Source organism: Hirundo rustica, chromosome 2 (assembly GCF_015227805.2).
Source record: "Hirundo rustica isolate bHirRus1 chromosome 2, bHirRus1.pri.v3, whole genome shotgun sequence".
Classification (NCBI taxonomy): domain Eukaryota; kingdom Metazoa; phylum Chordata; class Aves; order Passeriformes; family Hirundinidae; genus Hirundo; species Hirundo rustica.
In genome coordinates, this window is record NC_053451.1 from 89,000,095 (window position 1) to 89,019,423 (window position 19,329).

Genomic DNA, 19,329 nt, shown 5'->3' on the forward strand with positions numbered 1-19,329 from the left:
TTATATAAACAGTATTATAAACATGTTTTTTGAAAATAGAATTTTGGAAAGAAAATCAGAAATATGTTACTAACACAGTTGCCTTCAGAGAAGCAATGAATTAAGTGCCAGAGACCACTGCTTCTGCAATGTACACAGTGGGTTCCCCCCTCTCTCACCTTCCTTTAGAAGTGGATCGCTAGGAACTAGGTTTTGACTCAGGTAGTTATCCCAAATTTTGAATCTAGTGGTTTTTCAGCACCACAGTGAATTTTTTGTTTACAGAGCTTAGGCTTACACTCATACCATGCAGTCATTCTAAACTATAGGAAGAAGCTGTAAGGCACTGTAGAACCAGCTTTTCTCCCGTGTTTTCTGTCTAGACCTGGAACCTCTGTTTCAGTTCATATTGAGGCAATTTGGTGTTTACTGCTGACTTTGGAAAATGTAAAAGGAATCACATTGCTTTTTTAATTGCATGAGCTCTTTGAATTTTCAGGGAACATTCCTCTTTTGTTAGAGCACTCTGTATTGTACATTTTCATGCACACAACTCCCAAACCCTACTTGAATGGCTGCTGGTACACAGCAACTTAAAAATGGAGGGAAAGCCAATAAAGCAACCATCAAATTTGGTGGGGAGCATCTCAGCTCAAATATTTTGCATTCTTTTAGTGCAGGCTGGTAGCCCAGTATGTGTAAGGTCTCTCAAAGACACTTTTTTTTCAGTAAACAGAAGGTAAATTGCAACAACTGGCAAATATGAAGATAGGAAATTCTGAATTTTTTACTCCTGAATCATTCTGGCACTTGTTAGAAAAGTTGGTGAGAGCAAGTAATTGACTGTCTCCCTTCCTGGACAAATCTGTATCTCAAAAGCACATCTCCTTGCAACTTTCTGGTAATCACCAGCCTTTCTTTCCTAGGGCTGCAATAGTACTGGCAAGAAGGGTCTTGCCATTGTCTCCATCAGTGGTATTACTTGTGGCTAAATTCCTAATAAACACTTAAAAATAAAATATCAAATGAGAAAAAAACCCCAAAAAACACCCCCCCCCCCCCCCCCCCCCCCCCCAACATTTCAGAAAGACTCCAAACTTAGTCTCTGAAATGATTTTTCTTTAAAAATCAATCAGCTTAGGTTTTGTCATCTTGTTGGGATATCACTCACTTAAACAAAATAGCTCTAAAAAATAGAAGGGCAGTTAATATAACTGCTGGCATATCTTGTTGGGGACAAATAAGTTGTTGGAACAAAACCAAACATTTGGTGGAAAAAGCTCCCAGTAGAGAAGGAATATTCCAGATATTTTTGCTCCCTGCTAGTGTTAGAAATAACTTTTAGAAACAAGCCTCATGCTCTAAATGATGAACAAAGATGAATGCTTTGCTGTGCTGGTGCTGTGAATTTCATTTTGTTGATTTGTGGCATATCTTTTTCTCCTAAGGGTCTGTCTGGTCCCGGGTATGGCCACCTTGTTCATTCCTTCCAGGGCAAAACTCTTGATGTTATTGTTGAAAAGTACCCTTGAAAAATCTATTCTACTGGCCTAAAGTTTCCTTAAAATTAAGAAAGTCGATACATTTGCACTTGTATGAGGTGATTTTCTCCAGCAATAATGAAAGCAAGTAGATCTTCACACATCATGTCTCTCCTGACTGGTCACTCACTTCCTATAAAAGGCATGGCATTGGCTTTGCTATGACATTAATGCTGAGATGCTGCTTTTTTTTGGTCTAAACCTCATCTTTCCTGTGGTTTGTGAATATCCCTGCACAATACCTACAGTGAAATTCTCACACTTTTCAAACACTAAGTTTTGTTATTGATTCTTTGGAGTTTAGGAATAATCCTCTGGATATTATTGAATCTTCTAAAAGAAGAAACTTCCCATATCAATACAAAGCTGATGATATTTCTGAAAACTCAAAACTTAGTTTGTTCTGAATTTCAGACTTGGCAAAAACATAGGACTTGATAAGACTTGTCAATGTTTATTTAGTCTGGAAGTTTTTGGCACTGAAAAAAAAATTCCTTGCAGTAAGTTTGACGACAGTACTTACATCTCTTGACTGTTTTTCACTACTCCCCTTGTGTTCACTATCTGCAAGATAAATTGTATTTCCTTTCTAACTTGATTTCTCTTGAAAACAGCTTGTCTACTGTCTGTAGGACCCTGTGACTGCTCCTTATTCATACATTGCAATAGAACCCACTGCTCTTGATCTGCAGTGAAGAACTGCATTCAAGGCTTTTTGATGGTAAGTAGAATGCTTACAGCTACGTAGTATAGCTGGATTGCATGCATGCTGTCTCTTGAGATATTCCTGGATTCGGTCAATTTAATGCCCATGATCCAATGCTCAGGTTTCTTAAATAAAGTGACTTGCTTGAGAGTTCTTGAGCAACACCTTGAGTCGTGAATTACCTATCAGTGAGACACAAATGAAAACATCAGTGAGAGCAGGATCTGCCCTGCTGCTGTTAGCTAAATACAGTATTATGCTCCTTTACCTACCTTTCCAGTCCATTTCTTCAGTTCCCCTTCACCTTAGTGCTGTTTATGATACTCACCTGGTTTTGATCTTACTGCTAAACACTTACCAAGAGAAGCTCTCACTGAAGGTAAGTCCCCTTTCATAAAAAGACAAGTAGTGCACCTAACCAATTGATTGGATGTAACCTTAATTCAAAACCAGGGTGTACATTTTCAAACCCAGAATCTGTCCTTTTCTAAGCTGAGGTCCAGTTTCTCTGCAGTTGTCTGTGAAGAGAATGCCAATGTACATTTATCTTCCTTTAAAAAAAAAGTAAGCAAGTTAAAAGAGGCTTCTGCCCGAGGACGACCATGACAAAGTAATTCCCTGACTCACACTAAACTAAGTCATAACTGTAGTTTCAATGATGACAGAACAAATAATGTCACCTTAAAGCTGCAAAACTGCCGCTATGTACACGCACACACACACACACACACACTGTACAGAGAAGCTCACACGAAGCAGTTTATCACTGTGTGATATGATTTTCTGTTCAATTTTCTGATGTACATCAAGACAGTGTTACTAATGCAGTCAGAGTATATTCTAAGATATCAATGTTTTTCTTCTTTAGAAATATGATGGGGCACATAGATTTGGTCCTCCTATCTACCTTCCTCTTGGTTTCCATGGCATCTGAAATATGTAAGTCACATTTTAAAAATACTTTCTGATAAGGTTTGTTCTGTAGAAATGCGTAGGCGGTTTCCAGATTGGTGGTTTTATTTTTAAGCCTAATGTTAGTGCCTTCACCTCAAGCCAGAAATAACAACTTAAAATCTAGATTTTGATATATTTTAAAACACACCAAACACCGTCCATTTGTATGACCGCAAGTCTAGGTTCAACTGCCACTTGGCACCTCTTGCAAACAGAAAGAAAAGGTCTTCTTGAAAGAATCTGAGAGTAGCTGGTGCTCCAGGTCCCAGCTGGGCACAAACTCCAAGAGCATGCTTTAATTGCACTGAGCAGTGCATATGCATTTGCACCCTGCTGAATCATGGGTGTAAATGGGTGCTGTCCTTCATAGAAATTCTCTTTAATGTCCTGAATTTGGGGCTGTTAATTGGAAAATGCAATGTGACAATAATGTTTCCCTGTACTGGGGAGATGTCCAGGACAGTAAACTATTTCTGATGGGCCAGCTCTCCTGACTCAGCTATATAATGCTGACCAGTGGCACAGTGTTGCACAGCACTCATGTACTTCTATTCTCTAGCTGAGATGCCCATTTGTCTGAAAAATTCTGTAAGATATGATATCTAAATATTTCTCTATATTGTCAATTTTGCAATGAGAATGCTAAGATTCAAGCAAATTAGATTTATCAAGGTGCCAAATTCTGTTGAAGAATTTGCAAAAATGATTTTCAGAGATGTCATCGAGTTTAGATGAGGCCTTCCTTTTTCAATGTCTTCCCTCTCACACAATTTTTCCTCAAAGAAATCTGTATTTCCAATGTGTTCCACCTTTGGCAGGGCAATGCTGCCTTTCCTGACCCCCTTGATACATCCCAGTGTCTTTGCAAGGCTTGTGAATGGGAAACCTGTTAAAATGATGGGGTTGGGGTTACTCATACCTGGTTAATTTATGAGCCCCAAATTAACAAGAGAGATGACAATATCACTGGAGATGGACCACTTCTTTAGAAAGAACCAGAGCAGAAGTGTTCATCATGCAGAGACTCTCACCTCCTGATTTGTGCACATACATGTCTAAAGCCATCGCTGCAAAATGTCATTTTTGATAAACACTGTTTTGGTTAGCTGTTTGTTTGTCTACTCTCATTTTCATGCTACCTTATCTACTGCAGTTCCTTTGCCAATCTCAATCTTTGTCCTGTCAACATCCTTGCTCATATTCCCATCTTTCTGTTATCAGAATGCAGTTTAACTTTCCAATTAATGTTTGTTTTCAGTACAGTACTCTGTTCAGGTACCTGATCACTTAAGTATTTGTCAAAATTGCTTGATTCTAGTTTCTCTGGAACATTTTCAGTATTCAAAAGTAGAAGTATATTAAGTTAAAAAAAAAAAAAAAGTAGTGTCTTACTCCTAAATTTTCTAATGTGTGACCACATGCAGTTTATTTTTCTAAGCTTCTTATTTGTCTCAATTATTTCTGGTATCTTTTCACATTCCCACCTTCTCGTCAGGTTCTTCCTCTCACATTATCACATTGCTTTCATTTTTTCCTATCCCTTTTTCATGAACTCCAGAGAGAAGCTGTTTTTTTGTAGTTTTATTTTATTTTAGTTTTCCTAAGGATCTATTCTACAGACTTCCTTCTTCTGTGATTTTTTTTCTTCCAGGAAAAAGAAATCAATTTCATTTCTCCGTATTAAAAAGGCAGAAAAAACCACTAATCTATTGCATAAATGAATATTCATTATACTGAAGTAAGGAAAGATAACTACATTAAAGCAAATATTTTTCTTTGTGTTTTAGATTGTGTTTTGAATAAAAAAAAAACCATTTTGGACAAAGATTTATATAATAAGCTCAATGTAAGAAATCACTACTTTTTTGAATTAAGTCCTCTTGTTTTTTACTGTGTGTCTGCTTAGAATCTAGGGATTTGTTTGTTTGTTTATTTGTGTCCATCCATCTGCTGCCCACCCCCCCCCCCCCCCCCCCCCCATGTTACCACTTTTGTAAACAAATGGCTCCATAATTCAAGGTAAACAAAATTTTTATTGAAAAACAGTCTAGTGAAAATAAGCTTGCTATGTATCATCTCTGAAAGATGCGGGAAGGTAGAGGGAGATGACTGGCCTACGGATCCAGGAATGCCAAGTTCTCTGTCTCAGTGGACAAAGGTTTAATTTATGTGAGATTTTAAACTTTTGCTCATTTGCAGTTGATCATATGGAAGGTGAGGCTTTAGTGATAAAATGTCCCAAATGGAGTCCATCTGTGAAAATCACCTGGTATCGCATGGATACTCATGAAATGATTCCTGCAGAAGAGGAGGGATCACGAGTATTTTCCATAGAACGATTTCTTTGGTTTCTGCCAACTTCTAGAGAGGATTCTGGAAACTACACTTGTGTAACACATTTGTAAGTGCCACATTGAAAGTGGAAGGTGTAAGACTGGCAAGAATATATATTTTGATAATATATCCTTCTAATTATAATTTGTGGAAATAATTACTTTTTTCATAAGTTTTTACCCTGCAACTACTATTTTTATGACAGATTATTAAAATCAAGCTGTGACTGAAATACAGTAATCATCCATGTTTATAGAATGACACACCTTTGTTATAAACATGAATATATTCCATATAAAAATGCAATCACTGACATACCTTATTCCATTTTTAAAGCTCAAGTAATCGCACAAAGTCACACAACATGAGCGTGCAAGTTCATTCATACAAGCCAGGAGAATGTTTCCCAAGTCGGATTCATTACCCAAATGAGACTGGAAGAGGAAAAATTGCTTGTCCTACCATTGATAACTATAAGGATGCTACTATTGTTCAGTGGTATAAGGTAAATAAAACCCTGATAGTGCCAGTGTAAGTCGGAATACTGAAAAGCTCTTTGTAACCAAATACATTTTTCTTTTCCAGGACTGCAAACCTCTTCAAGGACAGAGATACTTCAAGAAAGAAAAATATATTTATATTGAGAATCCAGGAAGGGAGGATGATGGTTATTATACATGTCAATTTATTTATACCCATAAAGGAAATGTGTTTAATGTATCAGCAACAAGAATTTTCATAAGTGAGGGTAAGACAGTAATTCTGCAGCTTGCTAAGATAAAGACTAATGTCAACTTAGTGCAAAGGAAACTTATTTTGTACATTAAAAAGAAAAAGAATTTTGGTTGGTTTGTTTTATCATCTTATTTAAGATTTAGATCAGCTGTATTAGATGAATTTTGTGGATGGCCATCCACATAGAACAAGATGGGGTAAAGTCAGACCTGGTCCCATTCAGGTTTTTGTTTAAAAGATTCTGATGACTCTGGTTAGGTGCTATTGTTAGTGGAGTTCTCTGGTAGCACTTTTCTGAAATGAAGGATCTCCTCAGTGGGATGCCACAATGCTCTGCTTTCTATTTTTTGAGGGCAGCAGAATTTGTGGCTAGTGAGTGTCGGGGGCTTACCCCAACATTGAGGTGGTTTCAGGGTCCTTTGCTCCCCTGCACAGCTCCGAGCCGAGCCGAAGGAAGAGACGGAGTTCTCAGGTTTAGATTTCTCAAGGTTGCATACTTCGTTTATTGTTTCTTATCTTACAATTTTCTCGGAGTCCGACAAGATGTTTGCAGCTGCATGGATTCCTCACGTCTCCCCCCGAGCTGGGCTGTCCTTATCTTTTATACTAATTACTACGTATTTCTTATTTACTATTTCTTACCACTGTCTATCACTATTACTAAAAAGGTCATCTTTACTTTGACTCAATCCTCACTAACTACTTTGTGCCACGTCAATGCAGCAATGGAGTGAGGGAAGAAGAAGGAGAAGGAGAAGGAGACAACGCCCCAGATTCTCCATCTTGTCCCCATTCACTTCAATGCTAGAAACTTAAAACTATTATTTTCTCATTCTGTGATAAGCTAAACTACTATTTCTCACATTCTTGTGGCATGTAAACCTTCTCTCAGTGTAGGAAGTTTTTCCCATGGACAGAAATCAAAGCCAGTGTCTCTCTGAGCTCTGGGCTGGGGTCCCAGACCCCCCTGCCCAGGTCCCTGACCCTCCAGGGCAACCAAAGGAATGCCCTGGACTCCAACAAGTGAGGATTATCTGGTGATCACTCGATCAGTCATGTGTTGATGGCCTACAGCTTAATGCCTCTTGGTTCATCCCAACCATCTAACATTTATTTGATAGTCGGACTGAAAAAAAATTTAAATTTGTCTTGAATGGGACAAAATGAGCAAGATCTATATAGAAATAGAAAATGTATGGATATCAGTGATTACTATGTCTTTGTGATTTTGAATATAGCCAATATGACTGAGGTGTGTGGAGTTTAGGTTGCCTCTTGGATGCAGTCTCTTCGGGGAGGCTTTGTATCTGGATGGTGGTCAGGAAAGGGTGCACAGCAACTTGCAGTTTCAGATTGCATCAGCTTGCAAAACTTCAAAATGCATCTTCAGTTCTGCAATCAGATCAGTAGAAAAATAGTCAGTCAGAAAGCCCTTTCCTTGGTGGGTGGTGGAGGGCTTGGGCTTGGCTCATGTTTTGTTGCTGTTTCATTTTGTTGTTTGGTTGATTTTTAAAAAAAAGTAATGTCCATTTGCAGACGGAACATCAGGCATTTTTGCTCTGGGGAGGCACACAGCTCGTGGGCACAACACAGACTTGGAGCACGGGGGCCTTGGATGCAGTTTTTGTTGCTGTGCCCAGATCTCAGTAGCAGAGTTCAGTCTGATAATTCTGAGCTGGACAAAAGACAGGTTCAAACAGAGACCTAGTTCAGTACCTTTCCTCCTTTTCTACCTGTCGCTCTACATGATCATGCTTTACATGATGCTTCTCTGCCTGACAATTTTTGTTTGAATGAATTTCCATCAAAACTTCTCAAACTGTTCTGGAATACTGTTATTCCTGGATTACAACAAAAAAATTCTGGGTTTTATTTGGCCCAAAGGCATTCAAATTTACAAAAGCCTATGTTACATCCAGGCAGATCTTGAAGTTCCTCTAACTTTCTTTTCAAATCCTTGCAGAAAGAAGAGATTGCAAGATAACATGTGAAATCTGGGCTGCATCTGGCATGTCTGCTCCAGGTTTTGCTAAATTCAAAGCACTTAATAACAACTTCTTTGAAGTTTTATCAGACCTTAAGATTAGTATGCTGATGAGTGGAGCTGCTCTGTTTTTGTTACTATTAGAGAATTATGATATATGTTCCTCTTGGCTTGCTGATCTGGGCTGATCCAGAGGACTTTCTGCCTCTGATGCTGGAAGCTAAGAACTTAGTATTGTCTGATAGCTGGGAAGTTAGTGGCTCTCACCTGACTTCTATTTTATATCCAGTCAGTCTGGGAAGCAGGGACTGAAATGGGTTCCTACAGATTTTTTTTGGAAATATGGGTTTCACAGAGGTGCTTTGAGATGGAAAAGCTTAATGAGAAAAGGGTTAGAAAGTGTATGTTTGGAGTTCAGATACTGCATAAAAGTACATATTAGCTATTTTGTATAATGGATATGAGCAATTTCTCAAATGTCTCTTACAAAAAACCCCAAACAGTTGAGAAAACACACAAACCTATAACAGCATTTGCTTTTTCCCCTCACTCAGCAGCTAAAACAATACTTCAAAACCTATTTTTTTCCCTTACTTTCTATGTACAAAGGTAAAAATTAAAGAGATCTGGAGAAAACAGTGAAAATATTAACATGTACATACTCCCCACAAATATTTGGTTGTAGGAATAAAATCAGATGGTCATAACAGGTATGTGAAACACAACTCTGCAATTCTGTTTTGTGATCATAAAATATTAATTGTACAGATTACAAACCTTATCTTACGAAATGCATTTTCACAACTTGCTAATGCATGCTCTCTTTTCTTCTTTAATTTCTAAAGTGAAATACTCACCTCTACCACCTCAAATCATATTTCCAAAGAATAAAGATGTAGTAGAAGCAGAGCTTGGTGAGTAAAAACTTTAATTTGTTTTTGAATTTTGAATTTTGTACTGGTTTAGCAAACACAGGTATCTTCAAGAAGATGTAATGATGGAATTTTTCATCACAGTTTTGCGCCATAATATTTACCAGATTTAACTCCCTCCAGCTGCGGGGATGCAAAGTTAGGCATAACTGATGGGTTATTTAGGCATTAAATGAAGTTTAAGAAGATTTAAATAACTTTTCCTACTCTCACTGGGATAGACTAGGTTTATTCACAGAGTCAATCATTACATCTCAGCTAAAAGGTGACAGCTTCCATCCACTTCGAAGAGGGCTATGGCAAAATCCTTTGAAGCTGCTTGATGGTACCTCTAAGAGGAAAGGATGGACTATTCTTGTGGCTAGAGCTACTCCTTGCTATTTTCATTCCCCATGTGGAGACAGTGCCTGCGTTTCTGTTGAGGAATAAAGGAGAGCAAGGAACTGGTTGCTGGCCCTGAGGCTGAGGAGCACTGTCTGTCTCATGCCCATGTCGGCTAGCAGTGATCAGACCAGTCTGCTTGGAAGATACTGGGAGGACTGAAGAACAGGACCAAGCAGAGAATTTAGGCATAGTGGCTGGATAGCCCATGATGTAGAGCTTGCTCCTGGCTCCCTTCTGTTCAAGGCTATAGATGTTCTCAGGGATACAGATTCATTCTGGGTAACTTGCACCATCAGGACAAGTTGTTTCTGGTAAGAGGGAGAGTTGTCTGGAGTTTTTCTGTAGTCAGTGGAGAAGGGTGGAGCTCTCCAGCCTGAGACTAAACCCATCTGAAATCTAAATAGGTAATCCAGGATGCCTGTCTCCCAGGGCAAGTGGGGTGAAGCTGGGCCAGTGGGAGAAGGGATTGTAACTACCACTCCTTTTTGGGTCCTACAGCAAGACTGCTCTGGTAGCAGACCCTGCAGGGGTCCACAGCCCTCCGTGCCATGCGCTGGGGCTCAGAGACTTGTCAGTTGACTCAGATTCCCATTCTTTTTTTCCTCCTTCCCCCAGTTTTTCTGTTGCTCAGAAATTAGGTGGCCTCTGCTCAAGGACAAGCTTTCTCTAGTAAGGTGGTCAGTGCCTAGTGCTCTGTGGGCTCTGCCTATCGCTCTGGCACTGCTTACACAGAGCAAATTCAGTTTACATTTAAAACCCAGTTGCTGTACTGGTTCTATTGTCTCCTGTTTGCAAAAATGGAGGGATTTCTCCATGCTCCCTAATACCAATTCATGATCTAACCATAAGATTTGATAATCTTATCTAAGACCTGCTTGGAAACAATTTAACATGCTGTAATTATATTTTATTTAGGTGCAATGGTGACCCTTACTTTGGAATAAGTATTTCCTAATGGGAAATATTTAATAAGTAATTTTCTGTTTTAGTTTTACTTGGGCTAGTTTACTTTACTTTTGTTCAGCTTGAATAAAATCCAAGATAATCCTGCACACAATTATTATGCAAAATAGTATATACTGAAATTTAATAAGGTTATTTCTGTGTACATTTGTGTGTCAACCACCATATCTTTTCTACGTTCCTCACTAGCTGATTACATGTGTCAAGCATCACGAGTAAAGGGTATATTGCCTTCATCACGATAAATATAAATAATTCCTTTTGTAACTCTTGGAGTGTTATTAGCTCATTTGTTGAAAAATTAATTTTACTATTTCTTTTTGTCTCTTCTATGTACGATTTTTTTCAGCAGTAGTTCAGAAAAATATGTCAAAATTGTTATGACAAAACTCACAAGTTGTATGAAGATTTGTAGAAAGTGATGTTATGAGGAAAAAGAAATGATGTTTTTCATCATGGAATGTTTTTCTCTCTGTATCTTGATTAGGTGCTGCTTTGTCTCTGAAATGTCGGGCCCGCCTGGGGATTAAGAAACAGCCAGTGGCTGCTGTCAGATGGGATGTGGATAACCTCCCAGTGAAAAACCTTGTTTTATCAAGATTTCGTGAAGAAACTCATTTGTAAGTACATATAACACAGAATAATCTTTCTTCTATGCAAACTGTGCCTAGCCATTGAAACCAATGGCACCAGCTCTTTCTCTTTCTATTAGTTTTGATGGACATGAGCAAGTATACTATGAAGAGACCTCTTTGAATATTACTGAAGTAAAAAAGGAGGATCTACAGTCAAATTTCACGTGTATAGCATTGAACACAATGCACAACACAAGAGTGACGGTGACATTACAACTGAAAGTGCAATCTGAGGGTAAGATTTTTTCATTTTGATTCTTCATATTTTGCACTGAGTTTGCAATATGTTGTTTAATTTATTATTTGTTTCAGGTAGTAAAAAAGTTTCAGTTAATAAGAAGCAAAACCATCTTGCTTCTTCCCTACATGTTCAAGCCTGTTGGAAAATTCTTGTGGCTGTGTCCTTGGGTTTGGGGAGGATGTTTTAGTTGGATAGGGGAGTTTGAGTGCAGCATCACTCAGGAAGCTGGAAGCGCACCAGCTCTGCACTGAAGTACCTGAGTGTGCTTGCAATGAGAGGGAAGGAAACTGAGTCAAACAGTTTCTGCTCACTGGTTTTTCAATACAAGTCCCTTGTTGGCCCCATATTACAGACTAGATGAAGGAGAGCATATAGCATATTCTATATCCATCCCATGAATAATTGAATCTAACTTCTGTTATAGATAATTTCTGTTATTTTATTTTTTATTCATAGGTCTTCAGTAAATGTTCATGAAAGCTCTTGACTGTGACCCTGCTTTCACTGCTGCTTTTTTTGTATTGAGATCTGTGCCCTTGTCTTTGTTGCTGCTGTTGACAACCTGACTGCTTCTGCTCCTCAGCGCTGTTGGTGTCAGCAATGCTATGTCCAGAAGTGGCTGTGCTCTCCTTTAGTTTTCTTCACTCAGTCCCCACACAGCTCAGCAATATTTATGCTAAAACAATGCCACTTGTTTCTCAGAATAATAAAAAGGCTGGGATTTGCTTGTGCCTCTCATCTTGTAAATGTGCAAGAAAGAAGTGCACACTCCTTCTTTTTTTGTGTTTGGTTTGTGTACTTGTATTTAATAGGGGGAAAAAAAATCCAAATATGTGATTTCTCCTTAGTTTTTTCCACAGCACAACTTGTGTCTGGTAGCTACTATCCTGTTCATGTTTTCTTTACACAGTCATTCAAACCAGAGATAAAGTTCAGCCCAAAGCATCAGCTCTGTTCTGCCTCAAAGATGTTTAAAGCTAAAGCTAAGCTTTTGGCTCATATTTTGTAGACTTGATGTGGATAGGAACTCTAGACCCAGATCTCTGCCTTCACTGTCTGGAAGTGCATCCACCTTAGAAGCCAGAGAAGATAGAAAAAACTGCTGCTCTTCTGGAGTTTGTCTGGAACTCCTTCAAAAGTTACTTTCTGACATGTTTTCTCTGGCCTTTCCGATATTAGTCCTTGTGATAGTCCTCTATTCCCATTGCTCTTGAATATAAATAGATGATGGCTTACTCATGAACTCAGCTGCTAAATGATGCAGCGAAGTCAAACGGAACAACAGGATCTATTCAGCCTTATTCAGGGGCTTGTGACACTTGCCCCCAGTTGTGTTGAATGTTCGCGAGTGAATTAAATTAGTGAACATTCATTAGTTTACTCCAAAGAAATGAGAGGCTAAGCCAGCATTCCTGGGAACTGAACCTGTTCATCCAGGACGACACCTCTGTGGAGTTCTTGTCTGACACATTACAAACTGCATGGGCACATTGCTTCTTTTCCAGCCTTGGTCTAATCAGTGCACACCCAAATATAAAAAGGTTTTTTCAGGATCATAAGTGCAAAAGTTGATGTCAGAACCTGTTTCTTCTCTAGATGTTTGTAGAGACTTAATGCAATACACCAGTAATCGTAATGTTTTGATGAGCACACTGTCAGCAAATGCATCAGTAAGAAACAACATTACCCTCTGATGCTTGGGTCAGCCCCTCTGGGTAGTGAAAGGGGTTTCCTGACTTTGTGTGAGTGTGTGTGTTGACCAGGAGAATGGATCAAATACTAAAACTTGAAGGGGTCAACAAAGATGAAGTTCCTTTATACGTATCATGTGACACGGTTAAAAGTATGGCCAAACTTACTTTAGGAGGAACTGGTTGTTTTCTTGCCCAGTCTTATTGGAAGGTGTTTCCTCTTGATCTAGTTGTGGTGAGGTAAGCTTCGTGACGAGCCTAACGTTTCTTTTTCCTTTTAAATGCCAAAGAAAGAAATGTGAAGCGTGTCAAAATCTTGTTAAATTTACCTCACATCCTACCAGAGGAAAAGGAAAATGTATTTGTAAACTCTTCATTTATATACCTTTTCAGAATTCCTCAGGCACACCCTCCACTAGACCAAATCTCTCAGCACCCCATCCAAGCTATTCTGGGAACACTTCCAGGGATGGGGCATCCACAATTTTTCTGGGCAGTCTGGTCCAGTGTTTTATCATCCTCAATGTAAAAAAATGTCTTCCACATATCTAGACTTAATCTATCCTTGATAAGTCTTCATCTCTGAGGTAAAGGCAGACAGATTCTAGAGCTCTTTCATGAGGGAAACCAGAACTAAAGAGGGTGGCTCCTTTCTATCCCAATTTTTCTGACTCGTCGTTGCTATTACATGCTCCTTGATTTTCTTGAAAGGAAAAGGCAAGAGAGAACATCATCTGACTTTAGCAAAGTTCATTTTATTTTTGTGACCGGGACATGTTTTGTTTTCCTGCTTGTCTAGTGCTATCTTAGCTCTTATCTTGCAGATTTCATTACTTGCACATTTTACCCTATTTGTGCAATCATGCCAGAAGCCTCTGCTTGTCCTGTTGTGGATTTTCATGCGTAGGCTTAGATGTCTCACAAAACAGTTGTGTTATTACCAGTTTTTAAAAGTCACAAAAGACTTAAACATCATTGTGGGTTTTAGCATAAATAGGTCTGGATTCAACAAAGTGACTATTAATTATATACTGCATCATATGCTTCTAGTTCAGGGGTCTTTGTGTTGGCTCTGCCAGCTGGGGAATGAAAAAGCTTTGTCATCTCTGTTTTGAGCTCCTGAAAGCTGTAAGAGAAGTAAGGATATGAGGCTAAAGCACACAGTGTGGCTAACAATATATTCCTCTACTTTGCAGAGGTTCTTCCTAAAGCCCTCCTGATCACAGGATCTCTAGTTCTGCTAGGTGCAATAGCAATCTCAGTTATCCTTTACCAGTCTTTCCAAGTTGATATCGTCCTGTTCTATCGGGAAATATTCCAGCCCTACTCAGACAAGGATGGTAAGTAAGATTTGAGAAAGTAAGTTAAAAAAAGAAAAAAAAGACAAATCATAGAAAAAGTAATTTATTTCATAGTTGCTAACTCATGACACCTGAGCCTGATTTTTCTCTTTCTTACACCTTTAGTAAAAAAAATTCATACAGAGCTCTCCAAGTGCTTTACATTCCCTTGTTTCCTTGGTTTTGTAGCACTGAATTACATAAAAGAGAGATTCAGTCCTGGTTTTGTAGATTTTTAATGAAAGTATTTGCCATAAAATACTGAATGATGTTGAAAATCTGATTTACAGTGCTATTAACTGTACTTGTTATGTGCTCTCTAATGCAAAGGAACAAACCTGATGGGCAACGTGTTAAAAGCATATGTTAGAGCAACACAGATTTGTAGGCCAAAACTAAAGATACCGATATCAATGTGGAGGACATATCTGGAGGAATACATCCCATCTAACTTTATTGGTTGCTTTCAGCTCAAGATTCAGACATCTGCACTTAATTGTATGAAATGAAAGTGCACACATGCAAGTTTCTGTCTTAGACATGAAACTTGGAGATCTGTGGCTGGGTCCAGCTGTCTAACCAGTTGGTGCTATCGGGGCTGCCTTGGGGCTTAAATGAGACCCGAACCCCTCTGCAGGGCGCAGCTGAAGAGCAGGCGGTGGCTAATGACGTGATGAGGTACATGTTTTTAAGAGACCAAATCCAGCTAAATGGACAATTTTTCAATCTGAAGGTGACTCTTGATAGAGCTCTACAGCTGATCTAGTTACTTATCTTCTCATTTAAGAGGAAAGGAGTATGCTTTTTTAGGACAGTTTCCATGTAAGTATATCTTATAATGAAATTAATCAGATTCTGGTAATGGACATTTCATTATCATCACAAAATCAGAGATTCACAGAATTGATGAGGACCTCTGCAATCATCGAGTCCAGGCTATGAGCAAACACCACCATGTCAGCTAGACTATGGCATTCAGTGCCATAGTCCAGCCTTTCCTCAACACCTCCAGGGATGGTGACTCCAACACTACCCTGGGCAGCCCATTCCAATGCCTAATCATCTTTTCTACAAAGAAATTCTTCCTAGTGTCCAACCTAAACCTACCAGTCTAGCACTGCGTCCTCTTGTCATGTCACTGGTTGCCTGGGAGAAGAGGCTGACCCCGACCTGGCTACAACCTCCTTTTGGGTCATTATGGAGAGCAGTAGGGTCAAACATGAGCCTTTTCTTCTCCAGACTAGGTAACCCCAGCTCTCTCCGCTGCTCCTCACAGGAACTATTGTTGGAATGGTTTGAGCATGAACCTCAGCAACAAAAGAAAGGATATGGTCATTTCCACCAGAAAGAAAGAAACCTTTGGGATTAGAATAAAAATGCTGTAATAGAAAACTTAATTTAGAGACATGAAGCAAAGAATTAAATAAATACTTGACTTTGTACTTGGTTCTGATTGTAAGACTGTTTCCTAAGAGATGGGATTTTCACTCAGGAGTATGATATGTTGTGGGAATGATGAATAAAATCTTCAAGATGAAAAAATTTAAATGGAATATCTTGTGCTGAGAGACAAAGCCTGTTAATAACAAATTGTATCACTGAAATAACAAATGCTGAGCTTCCTTGTTATATCATGCAATATGCATCGATCAGTTGAAATCTTACTACATATACTTTGAATTACAGCTTTCACAATACAAAGGCCAGGCTCTCCAACGATACAAACACACAAGACAAAACAATTGAGCATGGAAAACACCAAATATGCACAGTCTTTAGTTTCCAAACATGCACCAGATGATATACATTATTCAGATTGGCCAGAATTTTTTCTTAGATCTATTTCAGTGACTGATATTTTTATTTCTCTCTTACTTTTTTGCAATAGACAGCTCTAATTCATGCTAACACAATACTCCTTCCTCTTGTTTTGCCTTATAGATGGGAAGATATACGATGCATACGTTATCTACCCCAAAAACCACACCAGTGAAGCTAATTTTGTGGAATATTTTGTTTACCAGATCATGCCAGATATTCTAGAAAATAAATGTGGATATAAATTGTGTATTTATGGGAGAGATATATATCCTGGGGAAGGTAAGTTTCAGATCTGATAATGCACTGAATTCCTTGTCAAGCTTGAGAAAATTGTGATTCTAGGTCCTTTTAGGTTTATAGGAAGTCACTTTTTTCCTGACCTCGAGGCTCATCCCGTCAGCAGCCATCTGCCTGCTCTTTCAGGCCAGGCGTCACAAGGGCACTCTGTGCTTTTCAGTGTGCTAGGAAAAGCAAGCTACAAGGAAGAAGCACAGACTTCTTATCATCTTGAGATGCACAGGAAACATAACCCTGAGTGCGACTCTTTTAATCATACACTTGCTCTTTGGAAAGTCTAACTCTGCGGAGCCGTTATCTGGGCAAAGCCACAACCAAACCATTGGAGAGGAGAGATGCACAGGAAGAGGAAGAGGAGAAACCCACAAACTCAGCTGAGGAAACACCTTTGCTGTTATCACTCAGGAGTTTTCAGCCTTTTATCAGGGTGTTAGAGTCACAAGAAGTTCAACTTCTTTTCACTGACATGATCTATTTTCCCTTCACACAATTCCTAGCCTTAGTTCAGGAGAGAATTGGTATGCTTTATTCTTGCTTTCTTGTCTTTCAGGATGAAATTCTGTTAATTAATCTGTGCTAAATTCAATATAGACACCCTCCATACTATCATGTATGATTGCTGTCACCTAGGTGCTATCTGCTCTCCTCCAGAGCTGACTTGTCTGTCTTGTGCTCTGGTTCTTCCTGTAGACTGGATCTCTCTCTGTCAGTGAGCAGGAATGAAGCCTAAGCTGATGCATTTTCTGTTTCACATTTCTGAAATCATCTGCATTGGGCCAGGTGTCATTCATCTGCCCTGAGTTGAGGCTCAGATCTTTGATGTCCTTCTCTTCTGGAAAGTTGTGAAAGGGCTGCCTGGCCTTGGGAAAAACAAAGGTAAAGAAAAGCTGCACAAATTGTTGAACCAGACCATATCCAGATCCAGCACAAGGAGCTACAGAAGCTCACAAAACTGTCAATGGCACAAACTTACACCACTTGCAGTGGTCCGGCAGCCCCCAGCACAGGAAGAGAGGGTACATATGGAGCTGGCTGATGCATCTGCAGATCAGCTGGTTGTTAAATAATAGGGTTGAATTTCCTCAGCTGGGCTCCCATTTCCTTTCTTTTGGCCCAGCATCACAGTGACAGTAGCATTGATCAGCTCTCCCTAACATGGCAGTGGGAAATTCAAACACTTTCAGTTGTGCTGACACACAGATGCCCTGAGAGTCTGGATCTACCCCACAAGAGTGAAGGCCAACACAATGCACAGATCAGCGTATAAATTAGCACATGGTAACTCAGGAAAATTAACTGTAATTAACTCTAGCCCAACCTGGAAATAAGTCTCCTAGAAGCAAGTCACCCAAAAGTCTCCTAATGACTAGTTTTCATTGGTAAGTATTGCAAGATCATCTCTAAGGAATTAAACTTGGTACAACATAATTCTTTATATGGGGACTGTTGATCAAACACAATTTTAATACAGTCAGATCTACTGAACTTGACCCTAAGTCACTGGACTAGAAATTCCTGACAATACTTAAAAGCAGTGAAAATATTAATATTTCAACCAAAAAAACCCCCCATTTGAAATGAAAGCTTTGTGTTTTGGGCTTTTTGCTTTACTCTACCCCTGCCCCATCCCCTTTGGCTGGTTGTTGTTTTTTTGTCTTTTTGAGGAGTTTAAGGTATAAAGCTTTTTCTAATAAATAAACAACCTGTATCAGACTGAAGTGAGATCGAAATTATGTCTGGTTTCAAAGCAATGAAAATGGAGTTTCCAACCTCAAAAAATTTTAGAAGAAATATCAATGTCTCATCATTTTCTTGTACACTGCTAGATGCCGCCAGTGCAATTGAGAAGAGGATGCAGAAGAGCAGACGGTTGATCATCCTGCTAACACACCAGCTGATTAATTCTAAAGAAGATGCTTATGATCAACACATTGCTTTATACAATGCCCTCATTCAAAATGACACAAAGGTGATCCTTCTGGAAATGGAGACAATTGGGGCTTATGAGAAGCTTCAGGAATCTCTTAGGTTTATTATTAAGCAGCAAGGTACCATCAAATGGAAAGAGGAGCACACAGTGCACCCACAGTCACCCAACTCTAAGTTCTGGAAACAGGTGAGGTACCATATGCCACTGACACGCTGGCCCTCACACTCGGCCAACACCAAGTGAACAGTCCTGGAAAACAGTGCTGCACTATCAGGATGGACTACAAGACCATAGCTGTTTTTCATTTCAGAAGGTACATGACTCTGCAGTCTGGAAATCTGGCTGTGTTTTTTGAACTTTTTCAGTCTTTCAGTTGACTTATGATGGGGTAAATTGATGGGAGAGGTCCAGGAAGCTGAGGGAACATTTTATAGGTATGAGAATTTTGTAAAGAAATAATTCTAGATTGTGTGGAGAATTTTACATGTCGCAGAAGCCGAAATGTACCTATACTCTTTCTATACATAGCTGTATATATAACAGAAAGTTATGATTGTGAATAACTGAATGACTTGCAGGATTTCTTCATCTTTCTAATGCAGTTGATAAAATATAAATGCACACTGTATTGTTTGACTAGAAAGTATAATGTGTATTTTGCAACTAGAAAGTATAATGTCATGCTTTTGTTTTTTCCCTGACGCTTATTACTTTTTGATTCAATAATGATACCCAAAAGACATTTTATTTTTTCCTTCCTTGGATGCCTTACTAAAGGGTCTTTTGAGACTGATGTGAATACTGCAGTAAAAAAATAAAAGCAGTGTTAAGGGAAATAAATGCACTGATATATCTATATATC

The 19,329-nt window shown here is 39.0% G+C and overlaps 1 protein-coding gene across 5 annotated transcripts in view; it reads left to right on the plus strand.

Annotated features, from left to right (window-relative positions):
• IL1RL1 (interleukin 1 receptor like 1) overlaps window positions 1-19,329 on the plus strand; it is a 43,256-nt gene extending 23,927 nt beyond the window's left edge. For 2 of the 5 annotated variants that reach the window (XM_040057052.2, XM_040057051.2), the window contains exons 2-12: window positions 2,135-2,241; window positions 3,095-3,165; window positions 5,380-5,581; window positions 5,851-6,019; window positions 6,100-6,262; window positions 9,079-9,147; window positions 11,000-11,132; window positions 11,225-11,382; window positions 14,276-14,419; window positions 16,361-16,519; window positions 18,364-19,329. In XM_040057052.2, coding sequence (XP_039912986.1) covers window positions 3,099-3,165; window positions 5,380-5,581; window positions 5,851-6,019; window positions 6,100-6,262; window positions 9,079-9,147; window positions 11,000-11,132; window positions 11,225-11,382; window positions 14,276-14,419; window positions 16,361-16,519; window positions 18,364-18,710 — 1,611 coding nt within the window. In that variant the 5' untranslated portion in view covers window positions 2,135-2,241; window positions 3,095-3,098 and the 3' untranslated portion in view covers window positions 18,711-19,329. Of the gene's footprint in view, window positions 1-2,134; window positions 2,242-3,094; window positions 3,166-5,199; window positions 5,582-5,850; window positions 6,020-6,099; window positions 6,263-9,078; window positions 9,148-10,999; window positions 11,133-11,224; window positions 11,383-14,275; window positions 14,420-16,360; window positions 17,917-18,363 lie in introns of those variants that run through there. The other 3 variants (XM_040057053.2, XR_009207543.1, XM_040057050.2) reach the window with 3 other exon arrangements.